This window comes from Nilaparvata lugens, chromosome 11, assembly GCF_014356525.2.
Source record: "Nilaparvata lugens isolate BPH chromosome 11, ASM1435652v1, whole genome shotgun sequence".
Taxonomy (NCBI): Eukaryota; Metazoa; Arthropoda; class Insecta; order Hemiptera; family Delphacidae; genus Nilaparvata; species Nilaparvata lugens.
In genome coordinates, this window is record NC_052514.1 from 2,705,165 (window position 1) to 2,721,857 (window position 16,693).

General features: G+C 36.6%; 1 protein-coding gene across 1 annotated transcript in view; it reads right to left on the bottom strand.

Annotated features, from left to right (window-relative positions):
• Window positions 1–8,559: 8,559 nt before the first annotated feature.
• The window catches only part of LOC111054573 (tyrosine--tRNA ligase, cytoplasmic), a 34,887-nt gene continuing 26,753 nt past the window's right edge, over window positions 8,560–16,693 (bottom strand). Inside the window, exons 10-11 of the mRNA XM_022341623.2 lie at window positions 13,121–13,268; window positions 8,560–10,388 (exon numbers count right to left, since the gene is read on the bottom strand). Coding sequence (XP_022197315.1) covers window positions 10,278–10,388; window positions 13,121–13,268 — 259 coding nt within the window. The 3' untranslated portion in view covers window positions 8,560–10,277. The remainder of the gene's footprint in view (window positions 10,389–13,120; window positions 13,269–16,693) is intronic.

Genomic DNA, 16,693 nt, shown 5'->3' on the forward strand with positions numbered 1-16,693 from the left:
TTCTAAATACTAAAACTAAAATGCATGCAATTAAGACTTAATTAGGCTAGAGGCTTCGCTTCCAATCCCCCGCCAACTAGCAAAGGCTAGAGGCTTACCCGCAACTAGCAAAGGCTAGAGGTTACCCCGCAACTAGCAAAGGCTAGTGGCTGACACTTAACAATATACTCGTCTTAAATCTCAAAATTGATAACTAATTTCTAATTATTATTCTTGATCAAATAATTCTCATACCCCCTTTCTAGGTTGCTGAAGGCACTAAATCTATTATTTGATCGCAGTCCATAGAACAGATCAGACCAAATTAGTGCTGTACTGAGCCCGCAAACATCATGAAAAAGCGTGGCAACACCACAAAGGGCACTGATCACAAATGAAACACTCGACGACACTGCAAATATCCTACAAGGACCCTGACAACTCAAACCCTTTCATGGTGATTGTCTCACTCCACAGCCATTCATAAACCACAATCTAAAGTGGCACATGTTCGTCAGTTGTTGGCACGCGGAAATGCGATCTGCAGGTCAGTTGACTTAACTGAAAGCACCCATTGGACTCAGAACCAACCGGATAGAACATGGCACTGCCGAAGGGGTCAGGATGAACTGTGTTATAATAGTAACCACCATAAACATCCCGGCCTAGCTTGATATCTGTGTTAGAATAGGGAAGTGTTAGAGAATTATATCCTGTCTAGGCTACTGAAAGTTTAAATTCAGATATCTCATACCACATCCAATGATCCATATCTCCACTTTGGTAGTAGAGCTGCTCTCCAGTGCATAGGCTACTCAATGACATCTCCATGATGATCCACATGTTACTTAAAAATTGTTTGTTTTTCCAGATTGATATCAATCCTGTTGAAAGAGATAAACTTTAATTAATCATTCAATTTATTGCTAATGACTGTTAAACTCAGATAACTAAATTGAATATAATGTACTGTCATCAATCCTCTACAAATGAACAAAGCATGGATCAATGTATATCTCATCAAACATTATGTAATAAAAAATATTATGATTTTCATGAGATCACAAAAATAAACCAATAGACTTGCATAAAGATTCCAATTTGTAAAAATCCTGAAGTATGCTTTCCAATGTTTAAATCAACTATAAGGGCCAAGCCATATGAAGCGTTTTTCCAGGAGTTTCTAAACTGAGAGCGGACTAATCTGTAGGACAGGGAGCTCTCTGATTGGCTGATTATCAGCTGGGTTTACGAATCAGCTGATAACCAGGCAATTAGAGACCTCGTTCCTCGCTGACCCATTTGCTGTCAGTGCTAATATATCTGAAAAACACAAAAGTGGCTTGGTCCTAAAAATAAGTTATTAGAAATTTCAAAATTAAGTATAATATCAGGAAGCTAAATTATGAATAACTACACAATTACCAATTGAAATTAGAAACTTACCTCTTGGAAAATATCCACAATAGTGCACTTAGATCCATTTGCGAGGCAAAGCTGCAACAAACTTGAAACGTACTCAAGGGACAGAGCAATTGATTATGACATATTATGAAATAATTGAAAATCCGAGACTAAAACTGTAGTAGTATTAACAAGCTACAGCACGAAAATACATTGTTTTTATCAGAGTTCACAACTCCAATAGAATCAAACATTCGTCAGGAGTTAATGTTGTACTCTACAGTATCTATGAGAGTTTCTCACTCTCAAAGATACTAAGTAAAGTAGAGAAGTAGAGAACTCTTGAATTTCTCAAGAATATCTCCACTTCCCAGCATCTCCAAGGGTGATACACCCTCTTCGATGCAAAATAACTTGTGCACATCCTCTACCGATAGGATAGTGTCACCTATAAACTAAATTGCATGCAAGTTAAGACTTAAAAGTAGGTTAGAAATAAGATTAACCACAAGCTATCACAAGATAGCGGTGATTTCCATTCTCCCCGCCAACTAGCAAAGGCTAGAGGCTTCACCCCGCCAACTAGCAAAGGCTAGAGGCTTCACCCCGCCAACTAGCAAAGGCTAGAGGCTTTACCCCCCCGCCAACTAGCAAAGGCTAGAGGCTCACCCCGCCAACTAGCAAAGGCTAGAGGCTTCACCCCGCCAACTAGCAAAGGCTAGAGGCTTCACCCCGCCAACTAGCAAAGGCTAGAGGCTTTACCCCGCCAACTAGCAAAGGCTAGAGGCTTCACCCCGCCAACTAGCAAAGGCTAGAGGCTTTACCTCGCCAACTAGCAAAGGCTAGAGGCTTCACCCCGCCAACTAGCAAAGGCTAGAGGCTTTACCCCGCCAACTAGCAAAGGCTAGAGGCTTCACCCTGCCAACTAGCAAAGGCTAGAGGCTCAACCCCGCCAACTAGCAAAGGCTAGAGGCTTCACCCCGCCAACTAGCAAAGGCTAGAGGCTCACCCCGCCAACTAGCAAAGGCTAGAGGCTTCACCCCGCCAACTAGCAAAGGCTAGAGGCTTCACCCCGCCAACTAGCAAAGGCTAGAGGCTTTACCCCGCCAACTAGCAAAGGCTAGAGGCTTTACCCCGCCAACTAGCAAAGGCTAGAGGCTTCACCCCGCCAACTAGCAAAGGCTAGAGGCTTTACCCCGCCAACTAGCAAAGGCTAGAGGCTTCACCCCGCCAACTAGCAAAGGCTAGAGGCTTCACCCCGCCAACTAGCAAAGGCTAGAGGCTACATTTCACCAACTTCAATCTCAATTCTAAACTTATATTTGTATTTTCTAAATACTAAAACTAAAATGCATGCAATTTAAGACTGTAGATGAGGCTAGAGGCTTCGTTTTCCCATTCCCCGCCAACTAGCAAAGGCTAGAGGCTTCAACCCGCCAACTAGAAAATGCTAGAAGCTTTACCCCGCCAACTAGCAAAGGCTAGAGGCTTTACCCCGCCAACTAGCAAAGGCTAGAGGCTCAACCCCGCCAACTAGCAAAGGCTAGAGGCTATACTTAATATTACTCCAGCCTCAGATATAAACATATTATTCTGATTCTTAAGACAGATAATTCTCACACCCCCATCCCTAAGTTTGCTGAAGGCACTACAATCTAATATTTGCATCGCCAGTCTCATAGAACAGATCAGACCAGGCCACAGTGTAACAGTACCACCTGCTCATCAATTAGTGCTGTACTGAGCCCGCAACCATCATGAAGAAGCTGTGGGACCACCACAAAGGGCACTGATCAGAAATGAAATACTCGACTGACAACTGCAAATATCCTACGGGGACCCTAACCACTCAAACCCTATTCAAGGTGATTGTCTCACTCCACAGCCATCCATAAACCACAATCTAACAGTGGCACATGTTCGTCCAGTTGTTGGTACGCGGAAATGCGATCTACAGGTCAGTTGACTCTAACTTGAAAGCACCCATTGGACTCAGAACCAACCGGATAGAACATGGCACTGCCGAAGGGGTCGGGATGAACTGTGTCATAATAGTAACCACCATAAACATCCCGGCCCTAGCTTGATATCTGTGTTAGAATAGGGAAGTGTTAGAGAATTCTATCCTGTCTAAACTACTGAATATATGAATATCTCATACCACATCCTGTGATCCACATGTCCACTTTGGTAGTAGAGCTGCTCTCCAATGAATTGAATAGCTGGTGGCATCTCCATAATAATTCACATGTATCTCCACAATATTGTTTGTTTAGTTGTTCATCAATCCTGTTGAAAAAGACACGACACTGATTAATATTCTTATACATAATTGATTGAAGGTTAACTGTTGATTATTTACATAACAAAATTCAATAGATATAGGTACTTTCAAGTATAGTAATCAAACTTGGTTCAATAAATATTCCACCAAACATTGTTAAAGAAGAATAATATTAAAAAATTGTCATGACTTGATATTAAATTGTTTCACAAAAAAGGAACTAAAGTCCGAGAGATATTACTTTTAACATGAAGAGGAGAAGCCGATTTCTTCTTCCACAGTTTGTAGCCTTAAAACAGAGTATTGAAGAGGAGTTAGCATGCTGCGCATAATTGGATGCTGACACAGACAAAGTAGGGAAACTTCTGTTAGGTAGTAAGAGTGATTAGTAAAGGAAAGAGCTTTGACCCTCTCTATTTTCGAGAGAGAGAGCCATGTAAAAAGTAATATCTCTCGGACTATAGTGAATATTGAATAGAGATACAAATTTTAAAATCTTGATATTATTTTATCTAATTTAAATCTTTCTAATCTAATCTATTATTCATTCGCTTCATTTATAATCTTGATATTATTTAAAAACACTTGATATTAAATTGATCACAAGAAACTAACTAGTGAATAGTGAATAAAGATACAAGTTTGAAAGAATCAAGTATGCTTTACAAATTGTCTAGGAACAATAAGAATTGATAATTCTAAACAAAAAATTAATAAATGAGATATAATATCATGAAGCTTGAGTCTGGATATCCAGATGAGTATAAATTATTGAAAAAATCTACTAACCTTTTGAAAAATATCCACTATGGTCCACTTGGATTCATTTGGTAGGCTTAGCTGTAACAAACTTGTAAAGCACTTACAAAACAAAGACATTCTATATAATGTTGATAAAGAGTCTCAAATCTTAACTTGGACTGAATTGAGAGAATACCTGAATCAACAGGAGTGTATGTTTGTACAATACAGTAACAATAAAAGTTTCTCACTCTCAATGATACTCATTATAGAACCCTTGAATTTCTCAAGAATATCTCTAATTTTAAAGTATCAATAAATGTTGATAATACTTGCCAATCATAGAATGAACTTATCACTAATCTAGTGCCTGGACGGTCAGGAGTGAATGTTGTACTCTACAGTATCAATGAGAGTTTCTCACTCTTAAAGATACTTAGTAGAGTAGAGAAGTAGAAATCTCTTGAATTTCTCAAGAATATCTCCACTTCCCAGCATCTCCAAGGGTGATACACCTTCTTTGATGCAGAATAACATGTGCACTTCCTCTACCGATAGGATAGTGTCACCTATAAAGTAAATTTCATGCAAGTTAAGTCTTAAGATTGGGTCAGAAATAAGAATAACCCAAAGCTATCACAAGATAGCGGTGATTTCCATTCTCCCCGCCAACTAGCAAAGGCTAGAGGCTTCACACCCCGCCAACTAGCAAAAGCTAGAGGCTTTACCCCGCCAACTAGAAAAGGCTAGAGGCTTCACCCCGCCAACTAGCAAAGGCTAGAGGCTATACCCTGCCAACTAGCAAAGGCTAGAGGCTATATTTTACTTACTCCAATCTTAATTCTAAACTTATATTTGTATTTTCTAAATACTAAAACTAAAATGCATGCAATTTAAGACTGTAGATGAGGCTAGAGGCTTCGTTTTCCCATCCCCCGCCAACTAGCAAAGGCTAGAGGCTCTAATTTCTCTTCCCCCGCCAACTAGCAAAGGCTAGAGGCTATTCGTAATACTACTCCAGCCTCAGATATAAACATATATTTCTTAATTCTAATTCTTAAGACAGATATAACTCTCACACCCCCATCCCTAAGTTTGCTGAAGGCACTACAATCTGATATTTGCATCGCCAGTCTCATAGAACAAATCAGACCATGCCACAGTGTAACAGTACCACCTGCTCATCAAATTAGTGCTGTACTGAGCCCGCAACCATCATGAAAAAGCTGTGGAACCACCACAAGGGCACTGATCAGAAATGAAATACTCGACTGACACTGTAAATATCCTACACGGGGACCCTGACAACTCAAACCCTATTCAAGGTGATTGTCTCACTCCACAGCCATCCATAAACCACAATCTAACAGTGGCACATGTTCGTCCAGTTGTTGTTGAAGAGATATGATCTCTTAAGTACTTCCAACATCACCCAGCTTATTGTAAACGAAAATCGATCAGTGAATATTCACTTTCCCATTTTTCTTGGGAGTGAAGAATCATTTTAAACTATGCCTTTTTATGCTCCTCGATGAGAGGAATCCGAATCTGCAAACGGATCAGGGAAATGAGCTTCCGTTGAAGAGATATAACCTCTCAAATACTTTCAACATCACCCAGCTTATTGAAAACGAAAATCGATCAGTGAATATCAACTTTCCCATTTTTCAGGGAAGGAAAAAATCATTTTAAACTATTCCTACTCATGCTCCTTGAAGCGGGGAATCCGAAGCTGCAAACGGATTGGAGAAATGAGCTTCTGTTGAAGAGATATCTTAAATACTTAATACTTAAATAACTCTTAAATACCTTCAACATCATCCAGCTCATTGAAAAACGAAAATCGATCAGTGAATATTAACTTTCCCATTTTTCAGGGGAGGAAAAAATCATATTTAACTATGTCTCCTCATGCTCCTAGAAGCAAACAGATTGAAGAAATGAGCTCCCGTTGATGAGATATGACGTCTTAAATACCTACATCACCCAGCTCATTGAAAAACAAAAATTGATAAGTGAATATTAACTTTCCCATTTTTCAGGAAAGGAAAGAATCATTTTTTTGAACTATGCCTTTTCATGCTCCTTGAAGCGAGGAATCCGAATCGGCAAATGGATTGGAGAAATGAGCTTCCGTTGAAGAGATAATATCTGTTATTATGACCTATATATATCTGTCATATTATGACCTCTTAAATATAATTTTTTATTATATTTCTTTATTTGGCAACGGTGCAAAGTTGGAAAAGGATAAAGCTGTCCACTTTGGTTAGCAGCACCAATCATGGTCAGGATGACTGAAAGCGTGAATCTCACAATAAAAAGTAGTGTAAACTAGTTTGGTCTAAATAATATACATATTTTGTTACTGACGATTATTTTTAATTTCACCATAGTAGCAATGATATTGCTTGAGCTTTTTGGTGCTACATGTGTTACTTTCCTGTTCCAGGAATTGCTGCAGATCCCATTCCCTGGCAATATTGCCAGGCAAACTAAACTTCGGAGTCCAAATAATTTTCGAATTATGTGAAAATTCAATTTTGGATATTTATTTCTCTTTCTAATTAATTTCAATCTCACTCTAAGTTGGAAGCAAAAATAATTTAAGATATTGGATTTTGATTGGATCTCCCACATAGAAATTTCTCGGGAGTGTCTTTCCTAAGTAAATTTGCAAATTATAACTAGTTCATATAAGTACATATAATTAAATTTTGCAGAAGCTATGTTTTTGTTTGTACTTTTTTACTGATAAATAACATTATTTTTATAGTGTGACGGAGACGCAGGGAGATAGAATGGTTAGGTTACCTCATCCAAAAAAAATCCTCAACAAAAATTTGCAACTATTTAGTTGTTAATTGAATTGACTCTAACATTAGATAGTGCATTCATTGTTGATTTGTTTTAATTAAACCATCCAACTTATTTAAATGTTTACTCCTAGAATATTATATTGAAGAAATTGTTCAGTTGAACGTATTTGATTCAATAAACTATTTAATTTATTGCAATAAAATCACCCAAATAAACGAACAGACATAATAAATAAAGGCCAAACCACACAAAGTGCTTTTTCAGGCGTTTTCAGACGAGTCGGCAGGGCAAGAGTCTCTCCAATTGGCTGATTATCAGCTGATTCCCAAACGCCAACTCAATTAGCTTCTTGTCCCGCCGACTTTCTAAAACCATTCTTGTGGCTTGCCTCTTATTCTTTCAATTACTTAGTTAATTATACATTTTATTTTGATTACTTGATTATTCCTCTTTAAATGACCAGTATTCATACAGATTTACACTTGAATAATCTCAAAAAATGGGAATTTTTTATGTTATTAAAGCTTATTCATTTTATTGAAATAAAATGAATAAGCTTATTGAATAAAATACCGATAACTTTCCAAGTGTTTATAATAACAAGAAAAATTCCCATTTTTTGAGATGATTTAACAAAAATCCATATGAATACGGGTCAATAATATGTCATCACATTGGCGAAATTCACTCCCATTCTTGAGTTATAAGCGTTTGAAGATGAGCAATTTTTCTGATTTGAGAGTGGAGGTAAGATTCTATGTTTGAGTGGATAACTCAGCCTGTATTGTAGCGAAACGTCTCTTAATAATATAGCACGACACTTGTTAGGTCAACCTCTATCCATAGCCCAAATATCATCCAAATGTGGGAAATGTAAGCATCTAAATGCTTATAACTCAATAATAGTAGCGAAATTCGCCAATGTGATGACATATTTTTGTTCCTCTCGTCAAGTACACAGAGTTTGAGCGATTTTAATTTTTGACCATTTTCGCAAAAATCCATAATGATTCATGGATTTCATGAAAAATGCAAATCTCCCAGATTTGGATGATATTATTCGAGCTGTGGATAGAGGTTGGCCTATCACGTGTCATGCTAATAATATGAGATGTTTCGCTACAATACAGAGTGAAACATGAAAAGTTTCGGATTGAGTTGACAAAAACTCGGATTGAAATCTTCTCTCTGAGTTGCAAAATCTACTCCTGTCGTAGGAGAGGATTAGGTCTAGAATTGGCAACCTTGCCGTCCTATCATTTCCAATCACTTTACAACTTGAATCTCAATGATATTTGATGATATCTGGACATTACACAAATAAAAACCAGTTAGCAGTTCGAAATTCATCTATTTCATTTCTTTCAAATATCACAACATACCCGATATAACATTATTGCTTATTTTTCAGTTGATCAATGACAAAATTCATGAATAATATAATGAAAAATGAAACAGATCTCAGAAATAAAAAAACTGTGTATATAAAAAATGAAACAGATCTCAGAAATAATATTGAAAACAGAGATTGACATCAAACTGTCATCAAATTTAAAATGGAATACTTCCCATTCAAGTTTTATCTGGAGTATTATGTAGAATCCCTAGTATATTTCAATTTTCTTAGCTGACACGTCCAAAGACAAGCAAATAAAATAAATGGACACTAGAAATTCTATAAATAATAAAAATATCTACTAGCCCTGTAGAAAATATAATATTCACGTTCAATTATTATAGATTATTATAGAATGAATATGATGTTAACTCTAGGATACACCAACATAATATAAGAGTCGAGTATTACCAATTTACAAGTTCTCAAAAAAACTGGCAATACATGTCAATAAAACTTTATAACGCTTTGCCTGAAAATATCAAAAGAATGAGCTTTAATAGTTACTGTAAATATTTGAAAAAAGTACTGGTCAATGAATGTTTATATAAAGTTGAAGATTTCTTTTTTAAATTGATGTTCTCTGTGTTATTAATGACGTTGTTGTAACATTTTAATGTTGTGTGACAATAAATAATTTGATTTGATTTAATTACTATATTACCCTCTTCGTACTTTAAAACACAACATTAAGGCCCGGTTTCCGAGCTCGGGATTTAGCTAAGTTCTAGACTTTAAACAGCTGGAGTCAGAAAATTGGCTTTCCAAAACGTGGCGTAGTCGTAGTCATTGTCAAAGTCACGTTTAAATTGAATTTCGAAAAACTATAAAATAGAGAGAAAATATTGTAAATTTTCAGCTATTTTGAATTAATTAGGAATGTTTCATTTCGTCAAGGAAAAACGTTTTCAATTATAGAAATGAGAACATAAAGATTTATTTTGCTGCAACTATTTACTGCGACTACGCCCCGTTTTGGAAAGCCAATTTTCTGACTCCAGCTGTTTAAAGTCTAGAACTTACCTAAATCCCGAGCTCGGAAACCGGCCCTAAATATAAGCACAACTAGTTTCTAGTTCAAGAATAGTTGTGCTTATAATTTAAAGAAGTATAAATAGTACGATAATAGTAATTTCTATAATAAACAACTCAATTAGCCCTATTAAAATACTTTCAATAGATAGTATTCATAATATGAAGTGATGAACATAACCTATTTTTGGTCAATTTCTAACCAAATTTGGGAAAGTAACAGTTTTAGGCTTTAAGCCTGTTGTTCCTTCCCCAATCATTCATAGTTGAGAATGATATGGTATTCATTAATGTATAAATAAATAAATAATTTTCAAGGAATAATGACAGTTAGAAGTAGGCCTAAATCTCAATACATTTTATTCTACTATACAACTTTGAATGTAGACAGTTTTCAGTGTACCAAGTGAAGTCGCAGAGTGCAACTGGAGAAATAGAATTATTTTGTTCTGAAAAATAAAAAGTCGTGGCATTTTGTATTACAAGCCGCCACCATAAGCGACCGTCAAAAAAATTAAATGATAATTAGACCTGCAGAATTTTGCAGTGCAAATTCACTTGATTGGAGCATTTTTCATAGATTTTCATATGATTAAACCTGTAGAATTTTGTTATGCAAATTCACTTGATTGGAGCATTTTTCATAGATTTACAGGTTACTTTTCCGAGTTTAGTTTGCAAGCTGCTTCCCTTCCATTGCGCCTCGCAACTGGACGATGTTTTCAGGTCGACCTGGAACAGAAATTTTCAAATATTTATGGAAAAATTGGCTGCAGCATTAAACATACTTTTTGGACGCTTACAATAAGGATGGTGATTAATAATAAGTAGCTAGAAGGGAGAGGAGGAAAAGAAGATGATGATGATGATGATGAAGTAGAAGGATGAAAAGAAGAAGAAGAAGAGGATGAAGAGGTTTCAGAGGAATGTCGCATCGATACATGGCAACTGGCAACACGTCAACTGTCGAACAAAATTGCAATCAATGCAGTGGAGGCGCACAAGTTCTCCCCAAAAACCCATGCAAACAATGTCGGCAAGGAAGATGATGGTAACTATTTTTTGGCACAGAAAAGTGTGATTTTGGTGGACTTCCTGGAAAGAGACACTACAATAAACTCTCAAAGGTATTGCCAAACTCTCCAAAACCTCAGAAGAGCAATTGAGGGGGGCAGAATACAAGGGGTCCAAGTGACATTTTTCATTTTTTCGAGTTAGCTACAGTAATCGATAGCTGAAAGTGGTAAAAATCTAGTATACAAGAGGTATAAGCGTAAGTCTAATCAGTGCTGACATCTGGTGTAAAATTTTCAAACTAAATTTCCAAACAGCTGTTTTTGATTAAACAAGGGGTCCAAGTGACTTGGATCCCTTGTTTACAGGACAAGGGTTGCTCGTATCCATCAAATCAAATTTAACCTTGATTAAGCCATGTCACCAAGCAAAAGATACCTCAAGAACCAATTAGCGAATCAGATAATATTGCAATGAGGTCATAATCATTGTTAAATTGCTGTTAAATTTGATAGATTTATGTGTAGCTTGACAATAGAGTTTTGTTTGGTGAACAAGGGGTACAAGTGATACTACTTATCACTATTTAGCTGATAATTGAGAAAGGAGAGCAATTTGAGACATGAAACTGTACGTTTGATTTGGTAAAAGTATACTGAATAGTTATAGGAATGGGTGAATATCATTTCTATATTCATTTCATGAATGAATTAATTAATGTAAGTAAACTTTAGGCTCAATTTTGTCGAAACTAACAATATGTCACTTGGACCCCTTGTATTATAACCCCTTCAATTCAAAGCAAGCGTAGAGGAATGTTGAGCTCTAAGATGTTGGCCAACGCCCGGCCAGTGCCACACAGCAAATGTCACTCGTGAGGTTGTTGAATGTTTCAAGTGGCAGTTGTTTCCTCCCAACCTGGCACCGAGCGACTTGCACCTATTCTCAGCATTCAACAAGTGACTGGCTATGTCTGCATTGTTTTGATGACTGCAACAAGAGGTAACCAAGGCCGAGTTCTTCGACAACGAAATTTCCAAGCTCGTTCATCGCCATCATAAATGCCTTGATTTGAATGGTGACTATCTAGAAAAGTAGTATTTGAGTGTGGCAATCATGTGTATATAATAGAATTTGTTTCCTATACTTAGTTCATTTTTATTCCAAAACGTAATCTACTTTCTGGATAGCCCTTGTAGATTTTATGACCTCAACCACATCTAACTACGGAGAAGGCGGTGATAGGAGAAAATCGACAACATCTACTGTCATTTCCACTCAATTTAAAATGTAAAACTCAATCAAAATGAGGGGCGAGGCGTGACTTTTTGGCTCAGTCATCTCCAGGAACAAATCAGTTGAAAGATTGAATGGAAGCTGCACCCCCTTCCCTACTTTAAAGATAAGGTTTCATTTAGGACGATTATTTATCGAGAAAGATAACATCTAGTATAAGATAAGCTTACTATTCAAAATCCTAGAGTTAAAAAGTCTAGAACTTGGCTAAATCTCAAGCTCGGAAACTGGCCCTCAAATTAATAAAAAAAACTGAAATGAAATTCTTTATTCTTTATTGATTCATACAACAAGTACATCATCAAAAATGACAGGGAGAGAAAAAATAAGGTAACCTTGTGCTATTCCTCTCCCAAATTTAGATAAGGTTACACACATAGTCCGAAATGGGTCAAGTCTTGTATAGTGAGGTCCATGTTATAATGGCAGTGGAGAAAGATAGAAAAACAACGTTGCCGATCCTCTGTCTTGTCAATGCCTTCTATAGACGGTAGCTGATACAGGTTTATTGATGTAATATTAACTGTTTATTCTCATTTAAAATAATCAATTATATTTTATTAAGAAAGAAATTATATTCAATAATTTCATAATGAATTTTAATGATTAAGATGAAATATTTTGTTGAATTATTATTAATTCTACATTGTTGAAAGACGATCTGGCTACAGAGCAAAGCGAGAAAGAGATGGCGCTATCTGATTTGTTGAACGATAGACAAGGATAGCTATACCATTGCTAATCAAACACTGCCATTATAACGTGGACCTCACTAGCTTACAGTTGTTCACTTTAAAAAAATTTCAGTTTTTTACTGAATTATTTTTACAAAGTAGATTTTCAAATCCAAATTCTTCAAAACCAAAAATAGAAGAAATATTTGACATACGACGATTATAACGTTGACCACACTTTAGTATAGATGGATCTCAAAGAGCTGGCCCTTGCATTGGATGGCATCATCTCTTTTCACTGCATTTTTGCTGTACACTTGAGGCCAAGCCACATAAGGCGGATGAGTCGGCAGGGCAGAAACCTCTAGGATTGGCTGATTCCCGAACGTCAACCCAATCGAAGAGCTCCCTGGCCTGGCGACTCAGCGCAAAAGTACCTGAAAAACTCTTCATGTGGCTTATCCCTAATATGCAACCTACCTGCAACTGTTCCCATATCTTCTTCTTAGGGTTGAGTACAGCATCTGGTTGTCGCGAACTTTCGTAGCCATCTACATGCACCCTGTCGCCGGCAGCGCTCCCAGCGGGAGGTAGAAGAGGCTCCACACACTTGGTGTCACCCTCCTCACTAAACACAGCACAAAACACAAAATATTAGCGAAAACAAACCAGGCTGAACAAAGTACAACGACAACTAATTACAAAAATCTGGTGTGGCGCACTCACACAACTTTCCTTGCCGTTATGAAAATTAATCACCTGACGCTAGTGTTCACGCGCATCTCAAGTCTACTTATAAACAAAGATCTGAGCCAGCTGGTGACAGGACAATAACGCTGGAGACACACGAGGTAGTGAATGATTTAATATAATCAACAGTTGCCAACAGTTTGCAATCATATTTATTTCGAATTTCGAGCTTATTATCAATTTTAGGTGAAAATGTTACGATAGCCTACATTAATTGTAGAGATTTTCATGCTCAATCTTTTCCACTTGAAATTGTTTGTTTTAATTGTATCTGAAGCCTGATAATTGGGAATCTAAAATCAAACTTTGCATAGATCAGGTGGAGCTCCTGAAATTTTTCAGATATGGGACTTGTGGCAGTTGATAGAGCTTATGAATGACTATTTTAGGTATAAATTTGATCAAAATCGTTGGAGCCGTTTTTGTGAAAATCGCGAAAAACCCTGTTTTTGACAACATTTTCGCCATTTCAGCCGCCATCTTGAATTGCATTTGATCGAAATTGTTCGTGTCGGATCCTTATAGTGGAAGGACCTTAAGTTCCAAATTTCAAGTCATTCCGTTAATTGGTAGATGAGATGTACGCACGCACGCACACACACACACACAACACACACACACACAACACACACACACACACACACACACACACACACACACCACACACACACACACACACACCACACACACACACACACACACACACACACACACCACACACACACACACACACACACACACATACAGACCAATACCCAAAAACCATTTTTTTTGGACTCAGGGGACCTTGAAACGTATAGAAATTTGGAAATTGGGGTTCCTTAATTTTTTCGGAACGCTAGCGTGACGTCACGTGTAGTATCATATTTGAACTGATAGAGTAACCAGACGAGCATACAGCTTATTCACTACAGCTTCAAATACATCGTCGTTTAACACCCTTGGCTGGAACTTTAAAATTCTCTGTACTTAAAGCGAATGAATCACTGATTCTAATGATGTAGCTAAATATACCAATTTCAACTTTTTTTCAATTCAATTCAGTTTATTTCCAAAAAACATAATACACGAATAAGAAATACATATACAACATATTTTGGAATCCCCTACTAGACTATCCATCTGTGTGTAGGGGAGGAGTTCCACTTATACATAATAAGCTTAATCTGCTCATAGAAGTAAATAATAGAGAATACACTTATATTATGGATGTATTATTAATATTCTGATTATAAAATAGATAATATATTGTGCTGATGTATATTTAAGAATGAGTATGTAGGAATAAGTATATTTAATACCTTGATTGATTAAAAGAATAAATAAAGAAGAAAAAACAATATTTTTTTTGAAGACCGCAGTGGCAGGGATTCCAGAAATTCTCAGAAGAGAGAATGAAAAAAAGCATAAACCACAAAGGCAAAACAGTCAAATCGGTTATATCAATGATAAAATAAATACCAATCAATTGTCTGGAAACCATGAAGTCGTGTTGGTCACCAAGCATAACGAGATTGGAGTAGTTCTTCTGAAGCTTCCTAACCAATCTGGTACAGCCACCTGTCCACCCTCTTCCTAAACACTACCAAACTAAATGCCTCTGCTTCCCTAATCACCCCTGGCACATTTCTGTACAAGATATGGGCCAGGTATGAAGGATTTGTCAGTTCAGAGCCGTGAGTCAGCTGAGGTATCTCAAAGCTGTAATTGGATCTGTGGCGAGTTGAGTAGCTATGGTTAACTGTTTCTCCCAGAAGTTCAGTTTTGTATTTTTTGATGTGGATCAACAAGGATTTAATAGAAAGTTGTCTAACATTCAGTACGGGAAATTCGATAAATAACTGTATTGTTGGGTATCTAAAGTATCTCTTTAAAATTGTTTTTATAATTGATCTTTGGGTGACTGCGAGAGGCTCAATGACTGAGGAGGAAGCCCCTCCCCAAGCTAGAATTCCATATAGTATTATAGATTGGACATAGGCAAAGTAAACTACTTTGCACTGATCCACACTCAGAACATTACTAAGCTCTGAAAATGCGTGAAGCAGCTTTCTGAGCCTATTCTTAGCACACTGGACATGTTGTACCCAACTCATCTTGGAATCCAAGACAACGCCCAGGTATTTGTAATGATCAACGCGCTCAATCATACTACAATTACATCCAGCAGACCTGGGATTATTACAAGAATGCATCGTTGGTATTAGAGAGCCTGGATCAGCTTGATTTCTTGTAACTATTGGCATAAACTTCGTTTTTTCCACATTTACTGTAAGGCTATTGTGATCAAACCAGTTCTTTATTTTTGACAAATCAATTGAAGCACTCATGTAGGCCTACTTACTCCATACTTCATTCAATTGGAAGGTGAAACCCATTGGTTAAGCCTTATATATATATATATATATAATATATATATATATATATATATTGGTCAAGTATTAAATTGAAGATTATTTTTAGCATAAAAGGATACAGTATTAGATGCAAAGGCAGAATACTGTATCCTTTTATGCTTAAAATAATCTTCAATTTAATCCTTGACCAATATATAAGGCTTAACCAATGGGTTTACCTTCACAAGCAATATTCTTATCAATTTAAGTCAAAATAGAATAGCTCATTAGTCTTCAACTAGGTGATATAAATATCAAAAAAATAAAAATTTGAATGTTCCTTGAAAGTTGATGAATGAGACAGATTAAATCCCTCTACTTAAGCCTTCAACCCAATTACTGTTCATTGCTTCTTTATACTGGGAAACAGTCTCTTTGTAAATTCTTGCAACATATTTCAGGGCTTCTTTTTCCTGTGTGTTCAACAAGGTACCCTCATCATTTTCTTCAGAACGGCACCTTAAATATTTGTCTTCATCGTATCTAATCTAATTTCTTCTTCTGCTTCTTGAAAAGCAGTTTTCAGAATCACTTTTGAACAACTAAAACTACGACATAGCAGTCAGGTATTTCTAAATAAAAGCTATTAGCTTCTACTCACATTAGTGGAGCGCTTTCGGACACTAGGCCCTTCATCTACACGATTGTAGAAACTACTCCACTAATGTGAGTGGAAGCTAATAGCTTTTATTTATAAATACCTGACTGCTATTTTGTAATTTAGTTGTTCAAAAGTGATTATTAACAAGCAGTTCGTTATGGAAACAAACATTGAAGAGTAATTTTCAAAGTATTGTACCAGTCAAAAAATGATACATCTTCTTTCTACATTGCTTCCAATGGAAATAGAGGAAAGATTTGCCCCAATAATTAAAAATTTTAATCTACTCTTGAATTCCACACACCA